Source organism: Macrobrachium nipponense, chromosome 18 (assembly GCF_015104395.2).
Source record: "Macrobrachium nipponense isolate FS-2020 chromosome 18, ASM1510439v2, whole genome shotgun sequence".
Taxonomy (NCBI): domain Eukaryota; kingdom Metazoa; phylum Arthropoda; class Malacostraca; order Decapoda; family Palaemonidae; genus Macrobrachium; species Macrobrachium nipponense.
The window spans coordinates 50,469,063-50,493,026 of record NC_087211.1 but is presented as its reverse complement, the minus strand read 5'-3'; the positions used below and the strand labels follow the sequence as shown (position 1 = coordinate 50,493,026).

Sequence of the window (23,964 nt, the reverse complement as noted above, 5' to 3'; positions counted from 1 at the left end):
AACGTAAAATAAACAAAAATTGAAAGCAGCAGTGAACAGAGTTACAGACCAAGAGGTTAAGGACCGACCTAGAGGAGTGACAGCGTTAAACTAAACGTAAACATAAAAACAAATAAACAACACAAGTCAAGAAAAATACAGAGGGGAGGAGGACGTATGGGTGTTCAACGACGGAACAAGTTGTTTAATAAAGAGAGATTCCAGAATAACAAGGTCCTGCGGGTTGGTGGTATGGCCTTGGATGCAGAAGTCTTCTTTATCGATATATGTTTTACACATTTTGGAGTGATTTCGAATATTGGAGTGTTCTGGGTTTGCAATTCTGCTGCCAGTACGGAAGCTTACGCCACGATGAGAATCGATACGCACCTTAAGGAGTCTGCTGGTGGATCCCACATGGTCCCTGTTTGACATTCAGGCCAAGTATATTTATAAATAACACCAGAGGACATATAAGGCGATAATCGTTTCTTCGAGGTAAAGAGGGAACCGATGGTGAAAGGGTTCTTAGGAATTAGTTTTACGTCTATGGCATGAAAATGTTCCTGAATGATTTCTGCGAACTTTTTGTGAAATTTGAGGTCATGAGTAAATGGAAAGCATGCATAAAACTTCATTTTTGGGACAGTTAAAACTTTTGAACGTTTTCTACAATGAAATAACATTTTTATTTAACTTTTTTAACAATGCCTGTTTCCCTGCTAAGCTGGTTTATAGGAAATTAGACCAACTACTGAAAAAACATTTCATTGTTAAACCAAAAGTTTTTAACTGTCCCAAAAATGAAGTTTTATGCATGCTTTCCATTTACTCATGACCTCAAATTTCAACTAAGTTATCTGTCAATTATAATTAAATGGAATATTGAGTTTGGATGTTATAACGTTATTATACCCTAAATTTTTAATCGTATTATCATCATTATCACTTAAAACACCAATCAAAATACAGCAGCATAGACAGCGGAAGGAAAATAAAAAAGTGTCACCATCAACTCATGATAATTTTGGCCAGAATGGACTGTTTTTTAAAATTATCGCCACAATTAGAAAAAACAGGTAGGTCTAGGCGTCGATAAGACTTGATCCGTCCGATAAGCACATGATAATCATATCGACGTTGCTGTGATAGTCTAGTGGTATCTATCATGAAAGCGTTTGGTTTTTTGATGAATTGTCTGGGGTTTCTGGACCCAGGATGTCTGGGGGAACGTGATTTTGAGAAGTGTATATATTCGTCACTCCTTGTCAGGGGCGTCGTTTGTAGGGGGGCCGGGGGGAAGGGCACTTGCCCACTCAAGACACTGATGTCCGCCTCTCAATACTTAGTTTGCTCCTTAGCCTTTGAAATAATAATAACAACAACAGTAAAATCAACTCCAAGGTGAATCTTATATGGCTTCAAAATGCGCACAAATTTCCAAATATTTCTCGGGGGGTGGGGGGCTCTTGGCTCTTACAGAGGTCCCCCTACTTCCCCGGCTCGCCATCCCACACGAACGGTAACGATTGAATTATCATCTTCACTATAGCAGAGGAGTAAACAGTTCGAGTGATACGTACATTTTATTTCAGTAACAAGTATTTTACCAACGAGAGCAAGACTACTCCCTTCTTTATATACGGAGTGATTTACATTTAATATGGACCGTTATTTTTGTATCGCGGCGACATGTGTTGCACTGCATTCTTTCAACTAACCAGGAACAGCGAGTATAGAGTGCGCGAGGTAAACTGCTAAGCGCTGCGGAGCATTTAAAGTTTGGTTCAAGGACTTCTTCCCCTGGGCAGAAAGGTGCACCGATTTCAAATTAAATTCAGGCGGAAGCTGGATACTACTGGTCTCCTTAGATATTGCTAAAGGCCTCATTGTAAAGGCAGTTGGTTTAGCAGACAGGAATAACCATTCGAGCCTGCCATGAGGAATGAGATGATGGAGCCACAGGCTACCGCTTGACGTCGAACTTAAGTGCACTCCGACTGTATGTCTGGAGCACTATATAGACCGTGGTCTGGAGTTATCAGTCTAGCGCATATTTCCTGAATCAGTGGAAGTGAAAGAATAATCAGGATCAGTTGTTTTTCTTGAAAAAAAAGAACACACACTGGGAGAATAAAATGCCAGCTAAAATAACAGTTTTTATAACTTTAATATAAAGTCCAAAAACGGTTGAAAAATCTCTATATATCTAATATGAAATCATTCGAGCCTAACGTACAAAAACACTCATACTCATAGATATATGTGCTGGCACATATACATACACATTCGATAAATAAATATAATAAAAATAAAATATAAAGATTTCCTCTTGGGTAAAGCCTGAGTTAACGTGAATGAAATACTTTGACACAACTTACATACATTCAGCAGAACTTGTGCACTTGCATAAAGTAATCAACTGCATAAAATCTAAATGATATCACAAGACAAGTCTGAAAAGCAAAATGGATTCTTTCCAGCTTGATAACAACAGACTTCACGATATCCTCATGAAAAATTACATAGAGAACGAAGCTAGGTTAATTAAGGCGACTACTAACAGACTGATGAATATATCCATATGTTGCTGTTTGATGAGACACGCGCTTTTATGAAGCTGACGTTCAGTCACAACAAGTGATGTTTACAGCTGTGTTTATGGAACTATAGCGCTTCCTGCATAACAAAATCAACCGGACCTGCACAACTTGGAAAATAATGAGTGGGATTAAACAGTGAACAGCAAGATCGGATGACGTGATAATATAAACTCTAAAACCTAAAGATGATTCATAAATTAAGAAGGCTTTCCGGAAAAAGTCAGCTACAGACTATGTCGTCCAGGGCACACCTTTCACAACTCTCAAAAGTAAAATGAATCTACATCATAGATCACGGTGGCGTGATCGGTATGGTCTTGGCCTGCCCTCACGGTGGCCGCGAGTTCGATTCTCAGGCATTCCATTGAGGGGTAAGAGATATGTATTTCTGGTGAGAGCTCACGAATCTCGACGTGTTCGGAAGTCACGTAAAGCCGTTGGTCCCGTTGCTGAATAACCGCTGGTTCCATGCAACGTAAAAACACTATACAAACAAAACAAAACAAATCATGGATCCCAAGTCCTTCATAGGCCTGATGTTCTGTTGTCATAGCAGTGGTGAATTGGAGATTAGTATTACAACGAGATTTTTTGCTGTAGATTCATTGTTTGCAAGACTTTTCATGCCACCATCATATCAACAATTACTTCCATTAACGTTTTGATTTCTAATCCTTTTCCTCGCTTTTCCCAACCAAGTTCTCATAGACAACAGCGAACGGAAGACGCAATCTTGCTCAGTAAGATTTGGTAACGACAGCAGAAATTCCTGGCGGCTGCCTATAGAGCCTGCCATGTAGGCCTATAGTCGAACTGTTGAACACAATTTGAACATGGGGCATTCTAATATAGTATATATATTTTTTGTATCTTTCTCTCAAATTTTTTGTGTAGACGAACAATAGCAGTGGAGTTCCCTGGAAGTTCGTTACAGATCAAACTGGAGAATGATGTCGTGTGCAACGGTTTCGCAGAAACTCCTGTGTTTCTCGGACAACCAACCTCAGTAATAGCTGCAATGGATAAATGAAGATAAGCAAGGAGAGAAATCAATGGGTAAACATAAGTACTAAACAATAAACAAAATCAGTGTAAGATTGACCCTAAATTCGCTGAACTGCAAGTGTCAATGATTGACGTTTAGAGCTTAAGAATTAAAAATAACTCTTACGATTAAGATGCGCCGTTGTAAAGGTATTGCCTAGACCCATAACCAACCAACCAACCGTTTTCTGGTAATATATTTCTAACGTCAAAACGCAAATGTGTGTTCGCCTCTGGTTAACTTTGATAAGAAGGAGCGTAGTAGAAAATATCACTAGGATGACAATAACACTACTTACAAGAAGAGCCAAAACGTCAGAGGCCATCAGCATATAGAAGACGTAGCCCCCAGTCTATTTCGGATATGGTTCCTGCTAAGAGTGGCCCGACAGCAGCTCCTACGGAAATCAAGATCGGTAAGTTTACACCAGTGCCATTTTATACGGACTGATTGGGTTCCAAAACAGAGTTTGGTATAAAGATAGGATTCATATTTTTAATAGAAAGATATTTAGATATGTTTCTACAATAGTCAAAGTGGTGGTTCTGTCCCAATTCTGACAAATGAGAAAACTTATTAATAACTGCACAGTCAACAATCCGCGAAAGTATAGAAACCTCAATATGAAATCTGAACTTCTTTCAATTGGGATTGGGCCTAGCTGAAGTTCTAATAGGTTACTTAGCTCCTGAACCAACCTATAGATCCTGTGCCGTCGATAATGGCAGCAACGGTCGCCAGAGCCTTGGCGTTTCCCTTCAGAGATTCGTGAGTCCCGAGATCAGCAGATACGGCTGTGGTGATGAGGCTGTAGGGGCCGTTGACCAGCACCCCAAGCAAGATCAGGAGGAAGACGATCAGTCCAAACGATATGTATGCGTAGTTGTAGTACACGAAGAGCTGAAAGGACCAGAAGTTTATGTGCTTGCTAAGAAGAAGAAGAAAACTTTATATGTAAAAAAGGGATAATAAACATGAATTAAAATTGAAGTAACATTAAGTTAAACTAAATAATGGGTAAAGTAAACAATTTAGGGAATAAAGCTTTGCACCTCATAGTGTACTGTGACCGCAACTGGTAATTATTAAAGTTCCAAGGAATAAGTCACAAGTTTGGCTATGAAAAAAAGGCAGAGGAAAAATCACATTACTTTATGGTGTACGGTAATAAAGTCACAGGGGAGAAATTCACCACATTTCTTATGATTCATTATCTTTATGATATTTACGGTCTTTTGTTTATATTTATACGGAATTCCCCAATGGGCTTGTACTAAATACAGCGCAAAGGTGGATAAATACTGGGTTGAGAGGGTCACTATCTAGGAAAGGTTATTGTGACTACTTTTTTCCTGTGACATTTTTACCTGGATTCGATCTTTTCAACTAAGACTTCAACGAACAGACTGCCGAATTAGACCAATAGCCAGTATCCTTTCCATGTGTTGCGGGCCACTTACCATAGGGACGGCGATTAGGAGCATCCCGACGCAGGTGGTGGCGGGTCTCCCAGTGAAGTCCTTGAGGAGACCGGCCAGGATACCGCCGATTATCCCGCCCACGTCGAATAACGTCGAGAGGTTGGCGCTTTCGGAAGCTCCGAACGTCGCTGCGGACGGGAGAGTAGTTCATTATTTATTTATCTCCTTATACATATGAATTTTATCACATCACCTTAATCCAAATGCAAGCATTAAGCTACAGATGTCCTCTAATGTGAAGTTCACTCTACCTCTGAAATAATATATCTTCATATATGTTACTGAAGGGGAATTTTTTTTTAGTTGATAATAAGTTCGTTGTCTCGTGGGCTCGAACCATGTATGACAAGAAGTCAAGACTGCAGGTCGATCAAACAGGACGACGAATTCTGTGTCATATGGGATAACCACGGTCTAGATACGTTCTATCTGGACGTGGGGGTAACGAGTTATCGTAAACCTTCGGCTCCTGAACGGACTTCGGCAAGGGGGCATTCTCTCTCCATAATTGTTTAATATGTACACAGATGCCTTGAATGTCCAACCGAACTCACTCCCAATCGGATGCACTGTCAATGAAACAACTATAAACAACCTCTGTTACGCCGACGATATGGTTCTGATTTCCCCATTAGTGCAAGGTCTCCGACGACTCATCGTCACTTGCCGCCAATATGCAGAGGAATTTGATATAATTTACAACGAAACCAAGACCTAGTGCACGTTGCTGCTCCCGAGATCGCTTAAGCATATTGCAGAACCACAAATTTTCCTCGGAAACCATCGGCTGGAATTTGTGCACGAATTTCCGTATTTGGGTCACATTATCACCGACGACCTAACAGATACGGCAGACATTGAACAGAGGCGTCGTAAACTACGTGCAACTGGCAACATGCTTACAAGGAGGTTTGCCTTCTGTCACCGAGACGTGAAACTGCTGCTCTTCCGCTCGTACTGCTTCAGTATCTATGGGTGTTCCCTCTGGACGAACTATACCCGAAAGACCACGAGACGTATCACTGTTGTGCACAGCGACATTTTGAGACCCCTCACAACTACACTCCCCGCTACCACTCCTCCACACAGATGTTCATAGAAATCCACATGGACAATTTAAAAATCATTGTAAGGCGAACATTGTCCAGACCTGACTACTGTAACCACCCAAGGTCTCTAATTGAAATTGAAGTTATATAATCTGTGCACTAACACTTATAACTCTCAATGCATTTTTTTCTAACCAATATTATTACTGTTATTACCAGTACGTACTATGATTACTATCTTTTATGGTACCTCAGCTATTTTGTGGATAAGTGCCGATTATTCCTTTTTTTATCATGTTGTCTCATGTATCTAGATTGTGTATGTTACTGTCTGTATTTTGTATATTCCATGGCCCTGAGCTGAAATAAGGGATATTATTATTATTATTATTATTATTATTATTATTATTATTATTATTATTATTATTATTACCAACTAAAAAATTCCCCTTCGGTTAACATATATGAAAAGATAATTATATTTGAGGTAGAGCAAATTAGATATTAAAGGACATTCGTAACTTAATGCTTAATATCATAAAGATATATATATATATATATACTATATATATATATAGTATATATATATAACTATATATACATACATGATTATTAATTACATATGTAATTAATAATCACGAGCAAAAGTGAGTCAAAATTACTTACTGCTGTACTTAATGTAATTTGGCAGCCAGTATAGGAAGGTGTAGGAGACCAACTTGGCGAAGAAGAGGCACAGGAAAATTCGATGACGCCCTGAAAAAAAAAAAACAAGAATGAATGAAATAGAAAATAAAAGACAAACGGAACAGATGTGTGTATCAGTACTTGACATAAGGTAAGTGCAGGTGTATATATAAATAGAGGATGTATATCAAATTATATATATATATATATATATTTATATATATATATAATATATATATATATATATATATACCATATGTGTAGGCCTATATATCGAAATTCGAGACTCACGGGAATGCGGAGAGCACCGATGATGGAAATGGCCCTCTCTTCGCACGCAACTTCGGGGACCTTCTTGATCTCCACTTCCTTTTCCTTGCCGATGTAGGAGATCGTGGAGGCGGAGGAGGAGGACAGAGAGGACTCCTAAGGAAGAATGATGGGAGGTTTCTGGTTAACGTTTTTCGTTATCTGACACTGCAGCGTTTTGGTGGTTGCCTTAATTGTTGTCACAAGTTTCCGCAATTGCATTTAGATTTCAGTGCTTATGGTTGGGGTTTAATATATATATATATATATATATATATATATATATATATAGATATATATATATATATATATATATATTATATATATACACACAAATTACACACATTCACGTACACACACACACACACACACACACACACACACACACACACACACATATATATATAGTATATATCTATATATATATATATATATATATATATTACAGGTAATATGTGAAATGACCAATTCGCTTAGGAACATTTGAACCCCAAGGCCTAGTACTAAACACGGTGGAAACAGTGATACATCTACACTGTTTTGTCGTGTTTAGTACTAGCCCCTGGCGAGTCAAATGTATTTTGCAGTGTTTAGTACTAGCCCGTGAGGAGTCAAATGTATTTCGCCGTGCTCAGTACTAGCCCGTGGGGGATTAAAAGGTCCTCAAGTGCCTTTGATCTCCCACGGGATGGTACTAAACACAGCGAAGCCCATTTGACCTCCCGGACCAAGCGAAACAGTGTATAGACGAATCACTGTTTCATCGTGTTTAGTACTATGTTCCTAAGCGAATTGGTTATTTCACGTATTCCCTGTAACATACTATTACACATCCACAAGAGAGACGTACCCCATCGTCATCATTGGGGTCGGGCAACCCGAGGAGCGCGGGTTCGGGTACCATGACGAAGAGGACGATGACGCCGATGAGGGCGATAATGATGCCGGGCACGACGAAGGACATGGACCAGGTGGAGTCGACGAAGGCGGCGGCTATCAGCGTCCCCAGGATGTTTCCGATGGAGACGTGGGAGTTCCACACTCCGAAGATGAAGCCTGTGGGACGAGAAGAGGGAACGTTTCGTGACCTTGAAAATTCGCTGCTCAGTTTTTTATTTTGTTTTATTTGCTTTTTTGTTTTATTGTGCTTTCGGTTTTTCGTAATTCAAGATTCGTTTAGGTTTTTATTTTTGTAGTGGTTGTGTTCCGTATAACTGCGCATATTGTTCCGCGGAGTTACTTTTAATTGTTCATAAATCAAAATTCCTTAATCAGGTTTTGCTTAGTGGTTGTGTTCCGTGGAGTCATATTTAACTGTCCACAATTGAAATTTTCACTTATGGTGGCATACCGTAAAACAAGGGAAATGGCTTCTATTCGACACCTTTTAAAACTCGAAATACTTGGGAGCTGAAGTTTCTCTCAAAACGAAATACTACAGAGCATTGTGTGTATACGTTACAATTAAATGCACATGGAGGGTACAGGATCTATATTTAATTTTAATGTGGATATAGTGTACTCTGCTTAACTACATAATACAGATATATACAGTATAGCTCTTAAACGCATATATACAGCCATGAAGTACAAAGCTTAAAGAGCAAACTGGATATATGATTATGTATCAAGATAAGAGTCCGAGCTAATTTGAAACAAACTCGATCGTAATCTGCACTGACCAAGGTCTTCTGTTTATCCACTGCATTCCTCTGGGTTAAGTACTACTATAACCATTGCCATTCCTCTCCCTTTCTTCTTCTTCTTCTTCTTCTTCTTCTTCTTCTTCTTCTTCTTCTTCGTTTGCTCTTCACTTGAGAAAGATTGAAAAATGAAACGTGATACCGATTCTTCCTTGAGAATTCATAATCACGTCTCGGTGATAGCGGTTGATAACAGCTCTCAAAATGCCTCTCTCTCTCTCTCTCTCTCTCTCTCTCTCTCTCTCTCTCTCTCTCTCTCTCTCTCTCTCTCTCTCTCTCCTCCTTAGTTTTTATCTTGTAGAGTTATCAGCGCACCTCGTCAGTCTTTTGGTGCCCAGATAAGCAATGACGAGTTTTTCTCCTCGAGGCTACACAATTCAGCGGTTCGTTTAAGAGATTGTCAGGTTGCGATATATTTTTACCTTGAAGTTGGTGGTTCTGTCTCGAGTCGAGTGGACTCGCGATTATAGAATAATGCTACAAGATAGAATAGGTACCCCTGGCAGACACACTCCAAACCCTAACTCTCTGTCTCTCTCTCTCTCTCTCTCTCTCTCTGTCTCTGCATTGTTGACCATTCTTACACTGGTTCACCCAACGCCAATCTACCTATCCAATCAGTCTCCCTCTCTCTCTCTCTCTCTCTCTCTCTCTCTCTCTCTCTCTCTCTCTCTCTCTATCTATCTCTCTCTCTCTCTCTTTCTTGACGAAGAAGACAAAAGGAACTTCAAAAGAAAATCTCAAGTATTCCTGAAGTAATTCCAAGCAACACTATTACCAATTTGTCCTGACGAAGAAGACAAAAGCATCTTCAAAAGAAAATCTCAAGCATTCCTGAAGTAATTCCAAGTAATTCCAAGCAACACTACTACCAATTTGTCGAAGTCTTTCGAGACCCAGTAGATTAGGAGGACATCAAACATTAAATGACGACGATTTATATTAGACGTTTTATACGATGATTAGTGAGAGGGTTTTTTTAAGGGTTTCGGATATATATTCATCAACAACTTTGAAGTGTTTTGTTTGCTTTGCATTTTGGTTGCAAAAGGAAGAAGAAAAGATAGATTACACTGGTTAGCTTACAACAAAGCTAATAATTGTTCGGTCGAAAAAGAAAAAAAAACAACTATTCATACCAGGTTATTAATGAATCCGTTAATAAAAGTCACTAAACTTGTTTGTTCTCACAACACAGGTGTCTCCAGTGACAATGTGATACATTCGACTGAACCAATAATACCACATTATAAAATAATTCACCTTCGCTGTTTCCAAGCTCAGAATTTCCAGCGATCAAAAAAAAAATAATAATAGAAATAATATGAATAAATATAAAGTAATAAGTGTCTTACCTCTGCTTGATTTCCCGTACCACTTTCCAACAGCCGCCACCACACCTGGCCAACCTGTTGATTGGGCCAAACCGCTGAGGATCTGGAAAGGGAGATACAAATGTGATATATGTATGCGTCTATATGTATATATCATATATATAAACAGGTCATATAGCTATTAGCTTCATAGTAAGCTATAATTTAGACGCATTCGTGCCCAATCGTCTTGAATAATGTCTGGTAGGTCCATAGCTCATTTTTCTAATTTGAAATAGATCTTTGATAACCGGGGTAAATTACCAAGGACATTCGGCTTATCGAACGGGGAGAGAGAGAGAGAGAGAGGTGAATAAAAACGATGGCATTTTTGAGACCTGAACGCAGGGACTGGCGACCGTGAAAACACTCCCAGGTTAAGATAAAGGGGTCTCGCAACGGGCCGTCGTTCTATTTTGAAATCATTCGTCATAATCTGAAGGCAACAACAAGTAACACGAGACTTTCTCGTGACTTCGATTGAGAACTTTGAACCGCTACGTGATAGACATTGAATAAAAATGAAGGGAGGTGGGGGCGTGGGTCGGTAGGATGGGTGACTTGGAAGCCCTCTAGCGACTGTGATTTGAAGGTGGACTTCAATCTTGTTTTTCAAGACAGGTCTTCGATTAGCCTCTGGAAAACTGGATCAAACGAGTCAGAAACGGCTGGGAGGCCTTGACCGCCTATGACCTGGTTCTGGATTCGAAAATATTTTGTCATCAAAGACTGTCTGGTCGTGAGGGTCGAAAACTCCTACGCTTTGACCTTCATCTCAGTTGGGTGAATCTTAAAACTGGAAACTTAATGACACTGATCTGTGGAGCTTCGTTTGTGAGTAAAAGATTATGCAAATTAGCTATTTTCTTGCTAAGAAGGATGTCACCAGCAAAAAACGATATCACAGTAATTGCAATATTCAACCTCCATTAATTTTCTGCATAGAAAACACCTGCAGCCTCACACCTCTTAAGCTTACAAGTGTCATTTGAGGAAAAAATATGATTCATTCGACGTTTTACCAACGCGAGACTAAATCCATATAGATTCTAATATGCACGATCGATACAAATATTTGTAAAAACGTACATCGTAAGATAAGCGATATTTTAAAGAATACCTCATCAAAAAGATATATACTCCAAAAGTAGAGCTGTCACTGCTCAGCCAGAGAATGGGAACACAGACGTAAGCCTTGAAAGTACGAAGCGGGCTAAAGATTTTGAGTTTCGAGAAATAATCATAATCAGAGCATATCTGTTTTCCTTGTGTCAATCAGGGAATAACAAATTTACTCCTAGATAAAAAAAAATAGAAGATAGACTTTTCTGTATCCCGCACGGAGGCACATCTGCCCCTTTCTAATTTACACGCACTCTTGCCGATATCAGTGACCTAGCTACAGGTTGTTCCAGGGCGGCCAGTTGGTTAGGTAAGGTATTGAAGGGCATAAGAGACTTGGTGTGACCCTCTGGGATCATCCAATCAACTGAGACACCCTAACCCTCTCGTCTACCTGTGTTTTCAGTAGTTGATGTAGAGGAATTCTAGTTGTGTCCCTCGAGCGGAACACTAAGGGCCTCTGGCTTCATTACCCTCTGCCTTTAACTTTTCCTGCGTTCCCTTTAGCCTTCTCTCCTGCCTGTCCAACTTTCATTATATTGTACCTTTTTTAAGATCTTATTGAAAAAAAAATTACTCGGGGTAGTCCTAAATGATTTTACTCAAGGCTCTGTTAATTAGATTGGCTGGTGCAGTAATTACGATCTAGAACTGAAGAATTGATTGTAGATTCATCTGGCTTCAAACTAGCACGGGTTAGCGATGATGTCCCCTGTCATCACCTAACCTAACCTTTATCTTAACAACCTAACCTGAACAAACAACCAAAACCTCGGTGACTGAGACACCGAGTCCAGACTCCACTTACTGCACTGCTGGGTCCCGAGCAGTTTTATCAACAATCGTGAATTTGTGTATGTGTGTATGCATGTCCAATTAACTTCATGGTCTCACCCGCCTTACCTGAGCTAGGAGGAAGTACCAGAGCTGATGGATGCCGAATGTGTACCCGAGGCCAAACATCACGTTGAAACATCCGGAGAGCAACATCCCGACGCCAAGGAAGATTCGAAGATCCATGCGCTCGGCGATGGCGCCGCTGGAATGGCAAAACACAGGTCAACGGTTGGAAAATTCATTTTTATTTGTTTTATATCTATGATAAACAGTATTATGCGCACATTTTCCTCTCTCTCTCTCTTTTACCTGACGAAGATACCGAAGGCGTAGGCGAACAGGAAGGAAGAATCGACAAATCCGAGAAGTGTGGAGGAGTCATCGGTATCTGTAATATGACGCGAGAGGAAAAAAAGAAGTTAGTAATCCGTCTCCCCCGAATCTCTCCTTGTGCCATCTCCCTTTTCCTGCTCTTCCTGTTTCTCGTTTGTCTATCTGTTTAGTAGCGTTTTCGGAAATAACAAGGATGCTTGATATCTTTCCAATTTTTCCTGGGGGTTGGGGTTAAATTGCTAAAATTTGAATAACAACCATAATTACGACATGCCTTGTCCAAGTAGGCCTATGTAGTACTGTATTAGGTTAGATCATGCGTTCTGGAGTCTTCAGTATATTAGTATATGCTAGTAATTGATATTTTACCTTGACAAAACAAAAGCAATTGTCTGCTAAGCATACGGCTCCCGTCAAACTAAGTTACTGAAGTCAGTAACATTATCCCTCACATATGCAAGCGTTGCATTTGTCAGTATCATAAGCTTCCCTTATATCCAAGACAGAATAAAAAGAAAAAAAAAATGAAAATGCCGTTTACTAACCAAATGGCTTCCAGTCACACCAGTAGGGGTCATCATCCACGGAGATATTTTTTGGGGGGGATCAATCCGGTGCAGTTTCGGTTAAGGACGTTCTTGACCACGGAGGTGGGTTTCCGGTTGATGTGGTAGGAGCAGTAAACGAAGAACGTCAGGGTTAAGATCAAAGCCTTGTACCTGGGAAGGTTAAAGAGAGAGCGCTTAATGACCTTACATAGTGGGACAGTTAGAATAAGAGAGTACTTGATAACCTTGTACTGGGACAGTTAAAATAAGACAGTACTTCATAACTTTGTACTGTGACATTTAAATTAAGAGATTACTTGATAACCTTGTACTGGGACTGTTGAGATAAGAGATTACTTGATAACCTTGTAATGGGACAGTCAAAATAAGAGAGTACTTGATAACCTAGTACTGGCACAGTCCAAATAAGAGAGTACTTAATAACTTTGTACTGTGACCTTTAAAATAAGAAATTACTTGATAACCTTGTAATGGGACAGTTAAAATAAGAGAGTACTTAATAACCTAGGACTGATACAGTTAAAATAAGAGATTACTTGATAACGTTGTGATGGGACACAATTAAAATAAAAGAGTACTTGATAACCTTGTACTGGGAACAGTCAAAATAAGAGAGTACTTGATAACTTTGTACTGTGACATTTAAAATAGGGGATTACTTGATAACCTTGTACTGGGACACATAGAATAAGAGATTACTTGATAACATTCTACTGAGACAGTTAAAGTAAGAGATTACTTGATAAACTTGTAATGGGACAGTTGAAATAAAAAGAATACTTGATGACCTAGTACTGGGACAATTAAAATAAGAGAGTATGTGATAACCTTTTACTGGGACAGTTAAAATAAGAGAGTATTTGATAACCTTGTACTGGGACAGTTAAAATAAGAGAGCATTTGATAACCTTGTAATGGGAATGTTAAAAATAACCCTTAATAACCTTGTACTGGGCAGGTTTAAAAAAAGACTTCATAACCTTGCACTGGGAAGTTTAAAAAAAAATGTGAATATCTTTACACTAGCAAGGTTAAAACATTCTCAATAATATAGTATACTGGGAAGGTGTGTGTGTGTGTGTGTGTGTGTGTGAGAGAGAGAGAGAGAGAGAGAGTGCTCTAGAGCTATGTCACTGTTAAAATCCGATCGATGGTTGATTGTGACCGGAGACTGACTTCTTTCGTAATGACCAAAACAACGGACCCCACCAAGCCCTTGAACCCCCACACAGCCCCAACAGATAATAAAATCGTGTCTGTATCGCAGATCGGAAGACGAGCCGACGTATGATCCAAAAAGGTTTTACTTAATCTCGACGTTATGCAATTTCACTGAAACCTTGATAATAATCGAAATGAGAAGGGTTAAGAGTAAAAATAACGTTACCTCGCTACACCAGTAATAAAATAAAAGTGTATGTAACCCGGCCGTACAAAAAATGTAATTTATAAAATGGAAATCGATTTACCATTCATTTCTCAAAAGAGGAAAATGCGACTCAAATATAATATAATGAATAATAAGAATAATAAAACGAAACTATTAAGAGTGCGGGTGACCTTCACTGCTCAAGTACTACTAAGTGTTCAGAGACCGCGATAGACTCAGTGACGAAGCTTTTTAATGAAGACACAAGGTGATCCGCAGGATACGAATTTCTCCGATAAGACTTTTTACTTTATCTCTCCTATATGCTTCGGTTGCTATGAAACAAAGGGTGATTATCCATACGTCGGATTATAAAATCTTTTGTATCTCCGTCTCGGCTTTAGTACGTACAAGGTATATGGGTCTACGGACTCCGTACTCTAATTTGAAGGTCAACAGCACGGCAGTGAAGTGCCTTTATCTAAAAAAAAAAAAAAAAAAAAAAAATTTAGTTACATAGATTCACTGGAAGAGTCAGAATCGCCTGTAAAAGGTCGCTTCTAAGCTGTCAAAGAAAATACAGTTATGGAAAGACGGTACTTGAATCTTGAGCGAGTTAAATACTAGCTAAAACTCACGTTTTCTATACCAAGGTATAAAAAAGGAATGAAACCTGGTTATGCTACTTTTATCATCTGCTAATATTTAAGAAGTCAGTTTAGGTTATCTCCCCCTATCTGTCTATCTTTTGATGTATCATAAAAGTATCATTTTGCTTGCTAATGGGACGAAATGGAATATAAAAATTCAGGCCAAATCCAGAAGCTGCGACCCTTTAGGTAATTCAGCGCTGGTAGGGAAATTGAGAGTAAAATGGGTTGAAATGTGTAAGAGGAGGAAAATTTCCAAGTTCCACCATGAGACAATTGTCAGAAGAGGGTGGAGAGTAAGATGGACGAAAGAGAATATGAATGGAAGTACAAACGGAGGCACAGTAAAAGGAACGAAGGAAGTTGCAGCCAGGGCCTGAAGGGACGCTGCAAAGAACCTTAAGTAATGCCTATATAGTGCACTGGCGGCACTACTTCCTTTGAGACTGCTTTTATATATATATATATATATATATATATATATATATATATATATAATATATATATATATATATATACACACACACACACACACATACAATACTGTTCGTTGCTCAAGGATCATTATCCGGGAACAAAATAGGGTCAAAATGTGGAAAATACACATTAGCGTATGCTAAGCGTACGAAGACAATACAAACCATCTTCACGTGCTGATAGAAGTGTACAAGAGTGTGTGTGTGTGTGTGCAAAATAGTTAATATCATTCATTACGTAGACAGCACACATCAATGAAAGAAAATGGGATAGGAAATGAGTAGCAAACATGAAAATTGTAAACATGCCAACAACTCACGCCAGAATCTTTTGAGGCTGATTAAGCCCCGTGCAGCAGAGCTTGTCGATGGCCCTATGAAAGACTGTCAATTTTGCCATGACGCCTCTTTTTAAGCCTTCTTTCCCTCTTTTATCAGCTTTCCCAAGTCTCCGTAGCTGCGAATTCAGTTTCCGATTGTGCCTATTCGTAGGTCTATTTCGGTGCTTGACGAAGCACGCCTGCCTCTTGACTACTGAACGCCGCGGACCTTCCTCCTCGTTATAAATCCTCCTGTCCGTTAGTGATAATCTCTCTCTTCCAAGTGTACAGTGTGACGTTTGAAGATAGCATTGATAGTCACACTTGTGTTAATTGATTGGCCGTTCACTGATTATATAATGCGGTGACGAAGTCTTATTTTTTTTCACTGCACCGAAAACTGGGCGGTGTCCTCGAAAACGCTCTATTTGATCCGGCAATTGCCTTTAGGAAATCGTAGTGGATATTTTTTACGTTATGAAAGTAGGACGATGCATCCTTGGATTAGTTACGCGAAGTTATGGTATTTTGGTACCGTATAACGCCAAAACTGGAATAAAAGCAACCATTTCCATGGGAAATAGTCACGGAATAATGTCAGCTTACGTAGACTTATTTTTGAGAAACCTAGCTGTGGTTCTTGATGATTTCCTAATATGTGCACTCACTTAATCACAGTATATTCACATGAGTTGATTTACTGTTGATTTAAGGATATACAGAATACGAAAATAAATAGTAGCAAACTTTCATCACTAGACAACATACTTCCAACAAGAGAAAAAATAGTATACGTACCATGGTATATCCAGCCTTGCGTGTTGATATATATATATATATATATATATATATATATAAATATATATAATATAAATAATATTAATTATTATATATTAATATTAAATAATAATAATAATAATAAAAGGATATATATATTCAATAATAATAATAATAATAAAAGGAGCCCATAAAAACACCAAAATATAGGAAGAATGTACTGTTTCACAGACAGCTGTCTCTCTTCAGCTAGGTACGTAAGGAAAGAGAAGAGGTACAGAAAAGGCAGTATTTATACCAAGAGATCCATCCGCAATTAAGCCAATTTAGGTCACTCCTGTTGATAATTCCTCTTTAATCCTCTTAAGCGTTGGTTGAAGGAAGATTTTATCTTCGACATCTGAATCCCAGGCGCCCTTTGAGATGTTCATTACCTGTCTTTGTTTAATCAAGGCCGATTCCATCATCTGACTTTTGTATCGACAGTTGCTGCTATAAATTATACGTGACAAATTCCAGTTTATTCTGTGTTTATGGTTATTTATATGGTTGAAAATAGCCGAGTTCTGTTGTCCATACCTAACTGACCATTTATGTTGTATTAATCTCTGGGGAAGTGATTTTCCTGTAAATCCGATGTAAGATTGGTCTCATTCTAGGCATGGGATTTTGTATATTCCTGAGTCTGTGTGTTTTGTCTTTTGTTGGACGTTAATCAGGGATTTGGCTAACATATTTGGGTAGATAAAAGCAAAAGGGTTAGATTTTCCGAGAGTCTGGGTCAATGTCTTGATCCTGTCCAGGTGTGGAATTTTCATTTTATTGTTGGGTGTCTCCAGTCTTGTCTTGACGGGGTCGGTAGTAAATTATGTTTGCTTTATGAATCGCTTGCTCAATTATATGGTCAGGATGCCTGAAATACAGAAGTTGCTTATGAATTACTTCAAATTCTTTTTCCAGGAAATCTGGGGAACAAATTCGTAAGGCTCTTAAGAATAGGTTGCTGGCTATGCCTGTCTTGATAGGAATGTTATGATAACTAAACTAGTGAATGTATGAAAGTAAGAATGTTGGCTTCTGTATATGGTAAATTTGTATCCTGTCGTGTCTCTAATTATTAAAACATTAAGAAAAGGAATTTTTTATGTTTCCCATTCAATATTAAAATTTGATGCTGGGCACTAATGCATTTAATTTTGAAAGGAATTCGTCGAAATTGCCCCATCTATTATCCCAAAATGTTAGAATATCATCGACATATCTCATCCATAGCATGTTTTGGGTTTTATTGCATTTATTACTGCAGTTTCAAAGTACTCCATGTATAGATTGGCTAGAACAGACTTACAGGACTACCCACACTACACCCGAAATTTTGCTCATAAAATGACTCCCCGAATGGGAATGCCTAATTGGATACACATAATTCAAATAACCTTATTATTTTGTCAAGACCCAATGGGAAATTATCTGAATAGGGAGCTAATTTTTTTCTCAAACTGTAGAACGCCCTGTGCTGGTACTTTTGTGAATCGGGAATCTACATCAAGGCTTAAATATTTTATGTTGTGAAGTGGTGCTATATGTGCTTCTCTGAATTTGTGACAAAAATCTTCTTTTAGGCCTTGATGTAGATTCCCTGTTCACAAAAGTACCAGTACAGGACGTTCTACAGTTTTTGAGGGAAAAAATTAGCCCCCTATTGAGATCATGCCTGGACTGTGACCAATCTTACATCGGATTCACAGGAAAATCACTTCCCCAGAGATTAATACAGCATAAACTGTCAGTCAGGTATGGACAACATAACTTGACTATTTCCAATCATATAAATAATCATAACCACAGAATAAACTGGAATTTGTCAAGTATAATCTATAGCAGCAACTGTCGATACAAAAGTCAGATGATGGAATCGGCCTTGATCAAACAAAGACGTAATGAACATTTCAAAGGGCGCCTGGGACTCAGATGTTGTAGATAAAATCTTCCTTCAACCAACGCTTAAGAGGATTAAAGAAGAATTATCAACGGGATTGACCTAAATTGGCTTAACTGTGGATGGACCTCTTGGTATAAACACTGTCTTTTCTGTTCCTCTTCTCTTTCCTTACCTACCTAGCTGAAGAGAGAGACAGCTGTCTCTGAAATATGGTACTTTCTTTCTATATTTTGGTGTTTTTATGGGCTCATTTTATTAGATGGAATTCTGCTGTAACAGAACCTTTTAACTAGTAATAGTATATAATATATTTATATCTATATATATATAGATTATATATATATTTATATACACTATATATCTCAAAAGGCTAAATATCTATAAAGTTAAACCAGTTGTTTAATGTAAACAGCCGGAAAGTAATGTGCGATCGTGCCAAATTTAAAATTATTTCATAGCATTAGCGTAATCGTAACTTTGCTGCTTATTCAAATTTATTTACACAAATCACAGACACGATCATGACACTTATCGCATCAGTGAGATCGTCTAGGATTGATTTCCTGGAAGGCAAAGCAGTCTTGGTACTACTCTTTTTAAAATCCTTTACGCCTCAGCTACTTTTGGCAGTGAATTGGCTTTAGTTTACCATTGTGATACTACCGTATGCACTATAGACTTATGGATCTTGAATGACTCTCAAAATCAAAATTTTATATCTCCTGTCCATTTTCTACCTTTGCTGTTGTGACCATATTGCAACTACTTATTCTTCCTTCAGTTACCCCTATTCTTTGTGATCCTTGCAGTCACATGCTGAAGTTCTCTATATTAGACATTTAATCTTTCTTTAGACTGTAAACTCCACTCCGTCACCACTGATTTTTCAATGATGACCTGATTCTAATTTTACTTACATGCAAAATATGCTTTAAAAATTACTAGAGTATTTTATTATAGATCAAAGTGGCTCACTTTGACTCGAATTTTTGTATGAAATAGTCCACAGCAGGAATTTGGTCGGCCTTTTACCTCTCACTACGTCTACTCCCTCCTCTTCGTGTGCCTTCCACTGTCGTCTAGGGCTTTATTACTAGGCTTACATTCAAAGTTCGTTTTTCCCTTTGGAGAACTCTTTGCTTTGATGTGCATTTAAAAATACCCTGAGCCACCAGCTGCCTACGTTTCTGATGTTAACTTTGGTGGTCCAAGAGTTGTCTTGGCTACTTATTGCTGATCTCTGGTTTGATTCTTGAAGGAATTAAGGGTGAACTGGTGATCTAATTTCTCCAATACTAAACTCCTGCACACATATTTTTTGAAGCATCGTCTAGTTCAGTCCTTTCAGTCCTTGGGCACTCCAGTTCTTCAAACCACTGTCTTATTTTTTAACTATGCTACTGTTAAATCGCACAAATGTATAACTGGTTCACTTAAGGTAGATTCTTGGATGATCCCTATGCCTACGAGACGTTAGTTTGGCGGCCGCTGATTGGCTGGGAGCTGCCTACCTCCCGGTACCAGCCAATCAGCGGCCACCAAACAAACGTCTCGTAAGAATAAGGCTCATCTGAGAATCTACCTTAAGTGAATCAATTATAGTCAAGCTCAACTTTTATAGAATGCTTAACTTTAACTCTTTTGTTTCCATTCTCAGTGCCACCTCAGAGAAATTGTATTCATTCATAGATAAGGTAGACCAAGGAGCTGTCGCTACATGCCTGAGGCACTATTCAATTCATCTCATTATTTTTTCCACTGGTTATCAACAACAGTGGGTTGGTTAGTTTAGATCAGCCTACAGTTTTGGTTACCTACCTAAAAGGAAAACCTTATACAGTTGTAAGGAAATCTATAGCTAAGACTGGATTACAGATTAGAATAGAAATCTTCTCAATTAACTGATAAGTCCATTGTCTGTGAAATACCTTACACTATTTACGTCACAAAATAAGATTAAGAGTGATGATAGCGCCTTTGTGGAATTCCCATTTAATTAATCGGTTCCAGAAGGGTGCGTCAAGAAATAACTCACTTTGACAATATTCGCTTTGTCATTGTCTCTACTCGACCATCAAAACACTAGTCGCGTTTGCAGTAAGCATCATTCGTCTGTTAAAATAATTTTGTGAGATAAGTAACAAACTACTTCATATCATAACATTATTAAAGATCTTCAGATTATTTGTTCCTAAAAAATAATTTTCTAATAATATTTTTGCACACACACACACACACACACACACACACACACTGGAATTTTTACATGATTATTGGATTATTGATGAAGGACTGAGTAGCTTTAGATAAAGGATCCATATAGTTGATGTATTTGTCGTCTAATGATGAATTGCATTTTCCAAAAAAAGGAATTTGTCTTAAATCTTTCTTACAAGTGGTGTGACAAGTGCACTGGTCATTGTCGCCGATTTTAAGACTAACATGGAGTCACAGCAAAGTCACAGAACCTTCAAATACTTGAGATGTCATTATACAACTACCAGGTTATCGATAACCACGACTGGACCATAAGCTTCGTGTACAAATCTCTATAATCAACTTATTTAACCACAATACAGCCTAATGATCTCAGTAATCTATTTGAAAAAAAAAAGAGAGTTAAGGACACTGCTTTAACAGCCTCAATAGGATTAACATGGTTTAAGGAAGGTGTGTCAGGAACATTAAATAACTTCTATGTAAGCTGTGACGATTGTCATTTTCAGTGGCTTTTGTATAGAAAGAGGGTGACAAGGAAAACTGTAGGTACCAATTAAAAGTCAGAAGGGAACACTGAAGTCACGTCTGTTAGGATTTGCACGAGTCTGCTTTACCAAGCCATGATACTCCTTGATTTTCCTGACTCATCCTAGTATAGTTTGTTTATGGAAAAACTCGCTTTTGTATTCGTTTTCAGAATATGGTTAGTATCAAAATATGAATTATGTCTGTTTGTTAAATGCTGGCCTGCGTTACCTAAACTAAAGTATAACTTGCAAAACATACATCACAGCTGAGCCAAGTCTTGGCTGAGCCCATGTTTGGCTATAAAAAAAATGCTAACGGCACAAGCAAATCGGCACCTCCTAATTTTACTATATTTTTTTCAGTTCTTTTTGTTTAATTTTCCAGTCCCTTTTTTTATTATTTCCAAACGTTGGCGTTAAGTTTGAGAAATGACATTGGCTTGATTGTGACATTTGGCGAAAGAAACAACGTGTAACGATAGATTCTCTTATGTTTGACCATTGACAGCAATCTGTATGTCAGATTGTCAGTGCACTGTGCACAAAGCACCATAATCTCTTGCTGGAGACTGCAGAGCATGTGACTGTGTCGTTGATCTTTTTAGCAAAAGTGCAGTCGTTATAAGTGGATTTTCGCCTCATTTTATTCGTTATACGAAGCAATTTACCAACGTTACTACACCGAAGGTTAGTAAATACCTAGTCCTCAGTGAGACTCCTATTGACCAAACAGTTAAGTTACCTAGTACATAGCCTAGGTCTAGGCCTAGATGTGAGGCTCATGTGTGTGTTACCTAGTTTGCATGTGAATATAACTATAAAAAAAAAAAACTTTTTTTTTGTTTTTTTTTCATCGGTCCATCCGGCTTGGTTGGGTTTTTTTTGTTATGGTAAACACTGCGTCCCGGGCTTTAAATAGTTACGCTACGTGTAAGTTTTAGGTAAATAAAAGGATATTTGGGTGTACATTTGCAACTGAAAAGTGTTTTAATAATTTACTGTATGCGAATTACACCATTAATATTCGAAATAGGTTATTGTTATTATTGTTGAATGTAAGCTCCCTTTTCGGGGTGGCGAATGGAACAGCCAGACGCAGTGGCGGGAAAATTGCTTCTCTCGCTGTTCACTACGGCAAGATGTCAACGTATTACTTCATTATACGTAAGTATATCAGTATGTACTGTTAATTTTTATAAAGTGCGTTTCAGCCAGATACGATATGACGTAACTTGGTTTTAGCATCTGTTGATGAATTTGCGTCTGGCTGTTCCATTCGCCACCCCGAAAAGGCAGCTTACATTCGACAATAATAACAATATTCTATTTCGAATATTAACGGTGTAATTCGCATACAGTAAATTATTACACTTTTCAGTTGCAAATGTACAACCAGATATCCTTTATTTACCTAAAACTTACACAGCGTAACTATTTCAAGCCCGGGACGCAGTGTTACCATACAAAAACACCACTGGAGGATGGACAGATGAAAAAAAACAGAGTATAGTAACTACCATTTCACCCTTTAGATTATTGGTTGTCTTGAAATTTTAAATTTCAGTATTCGAAAGGTGATATGGAATGATTACTAATGTACTAGCTAGGTACATTGAGCGTAGTTTCGAGTTTTCCTACATACCTAACTTTTAGCTACTCTGTCTAGGTGAATTCTAGGCCTATAGGTGTATGACACTTAGGTTAGGCTAGCTTGAATTTAGATCTATTTTATGATGATTATTTCGTAGATTATTTATTATATAAGCTGCATGACGCGAAATAGTATAGGTTTATTGTTTAGACCAGTATTTGAAGCAACCTTATTTCCAGAATCAGTATGTTTTTAAACAATGGACCTAGCTACTACACTAGGTTGGGGGAAAGATCAAAACAAGTGAACCGCACCAGAAAAGAGGATGCTAAATGGTCCTATCCTATGTGACCTGTATAAATCACAAGATAGACTAGGCTTAGGCAGTTAATTTTAACATGCGTGTCATCGAAAACAATTGACAAGACAAATTTTAGAATGCACTCACTGACTATCACGGCTGGCCACCCTCTGAAAAAGTACTTTTAACGCGTCCTGACACTGGAGATGGTCATTAGTCACGAGTTGTTCTTTGTGAGAGAAGGAGTTAAAGACCTCTACTCTCCTTTGGAAGTAAGTATTTTCTTCAAAGTTAGAAATTAAGGCCATATTTTAAGATTTAAACAAAGGGTAATGAAAAGGGTGGCCAATGCAGGCCCACAACACCAAAACGCTTTCAAAATTTTTACTTATGATTAAAAAACTTTAGAAGATTGACGCCATCTCGATGTTTGCGGATTCGCTTGTGTCAACAAACTTCCCATATCCTGTGCTAAATCCGTACACCGCTTGTACTCATAGACGCTGGAGCACTTTCATCACAACAATCGTAAAACGCTCCCTTGCCACGACGATTTTTAGGAAACTACGGTTTTGGTAAAAGACTAGATAATTATTTAATTAAATAGTAAAACATCAATATTTTACATATCTATGATGATTAATTAGAAAATATTAGTTATCCGAAAAGTAACTCAATTCCTGACTCAAATTTAAGTACAG

General features: G+C 38.2%; 2 protein-coding genes across 2 annotated transcripts in view; one reads left to right on the top strand and one right to left on the bottom strand.

The window, feature by feature from the left end:
* LOC135196579 (uncharacterized) overlaps window positions 1–23,964 on the top strand; it is a 266,337-nt gene that overhangs the window by 175,837 nt on the left and 66,536 nt on the right. The gene's annotated exons all lie outside the window — the stretch shown is intronic.
* Window positions 2,126–16,193, bottom strand: LOC135197050 (glucose-6-phosphate exchanger SLC37A2-like). The gene is given in 15 exon segments (XM_064223984.1): window positions 2,126–3,595; window positions 3,926–3,973; window positions 3,975–4,024; window positions 4,326–4,527; window positions 5,088–5,236; window positions 6,824–6,898; window positions 6,901–6,913; window positions 7,136–7,270; window positions 8,004–8,209; window positions 10,212–10,293; window positions 12,255–12,390; window positions 12,498–12,576; window positions 13,067–13,100; window positions 13,102–13,240; window positions 15,906–16,193. Coding segments are annotated over 15 exon segments (1,506 nt in total). The 5' UTR covers window positions 15,986–16,193; the 3' UTR covers window positions 2,126–3,517.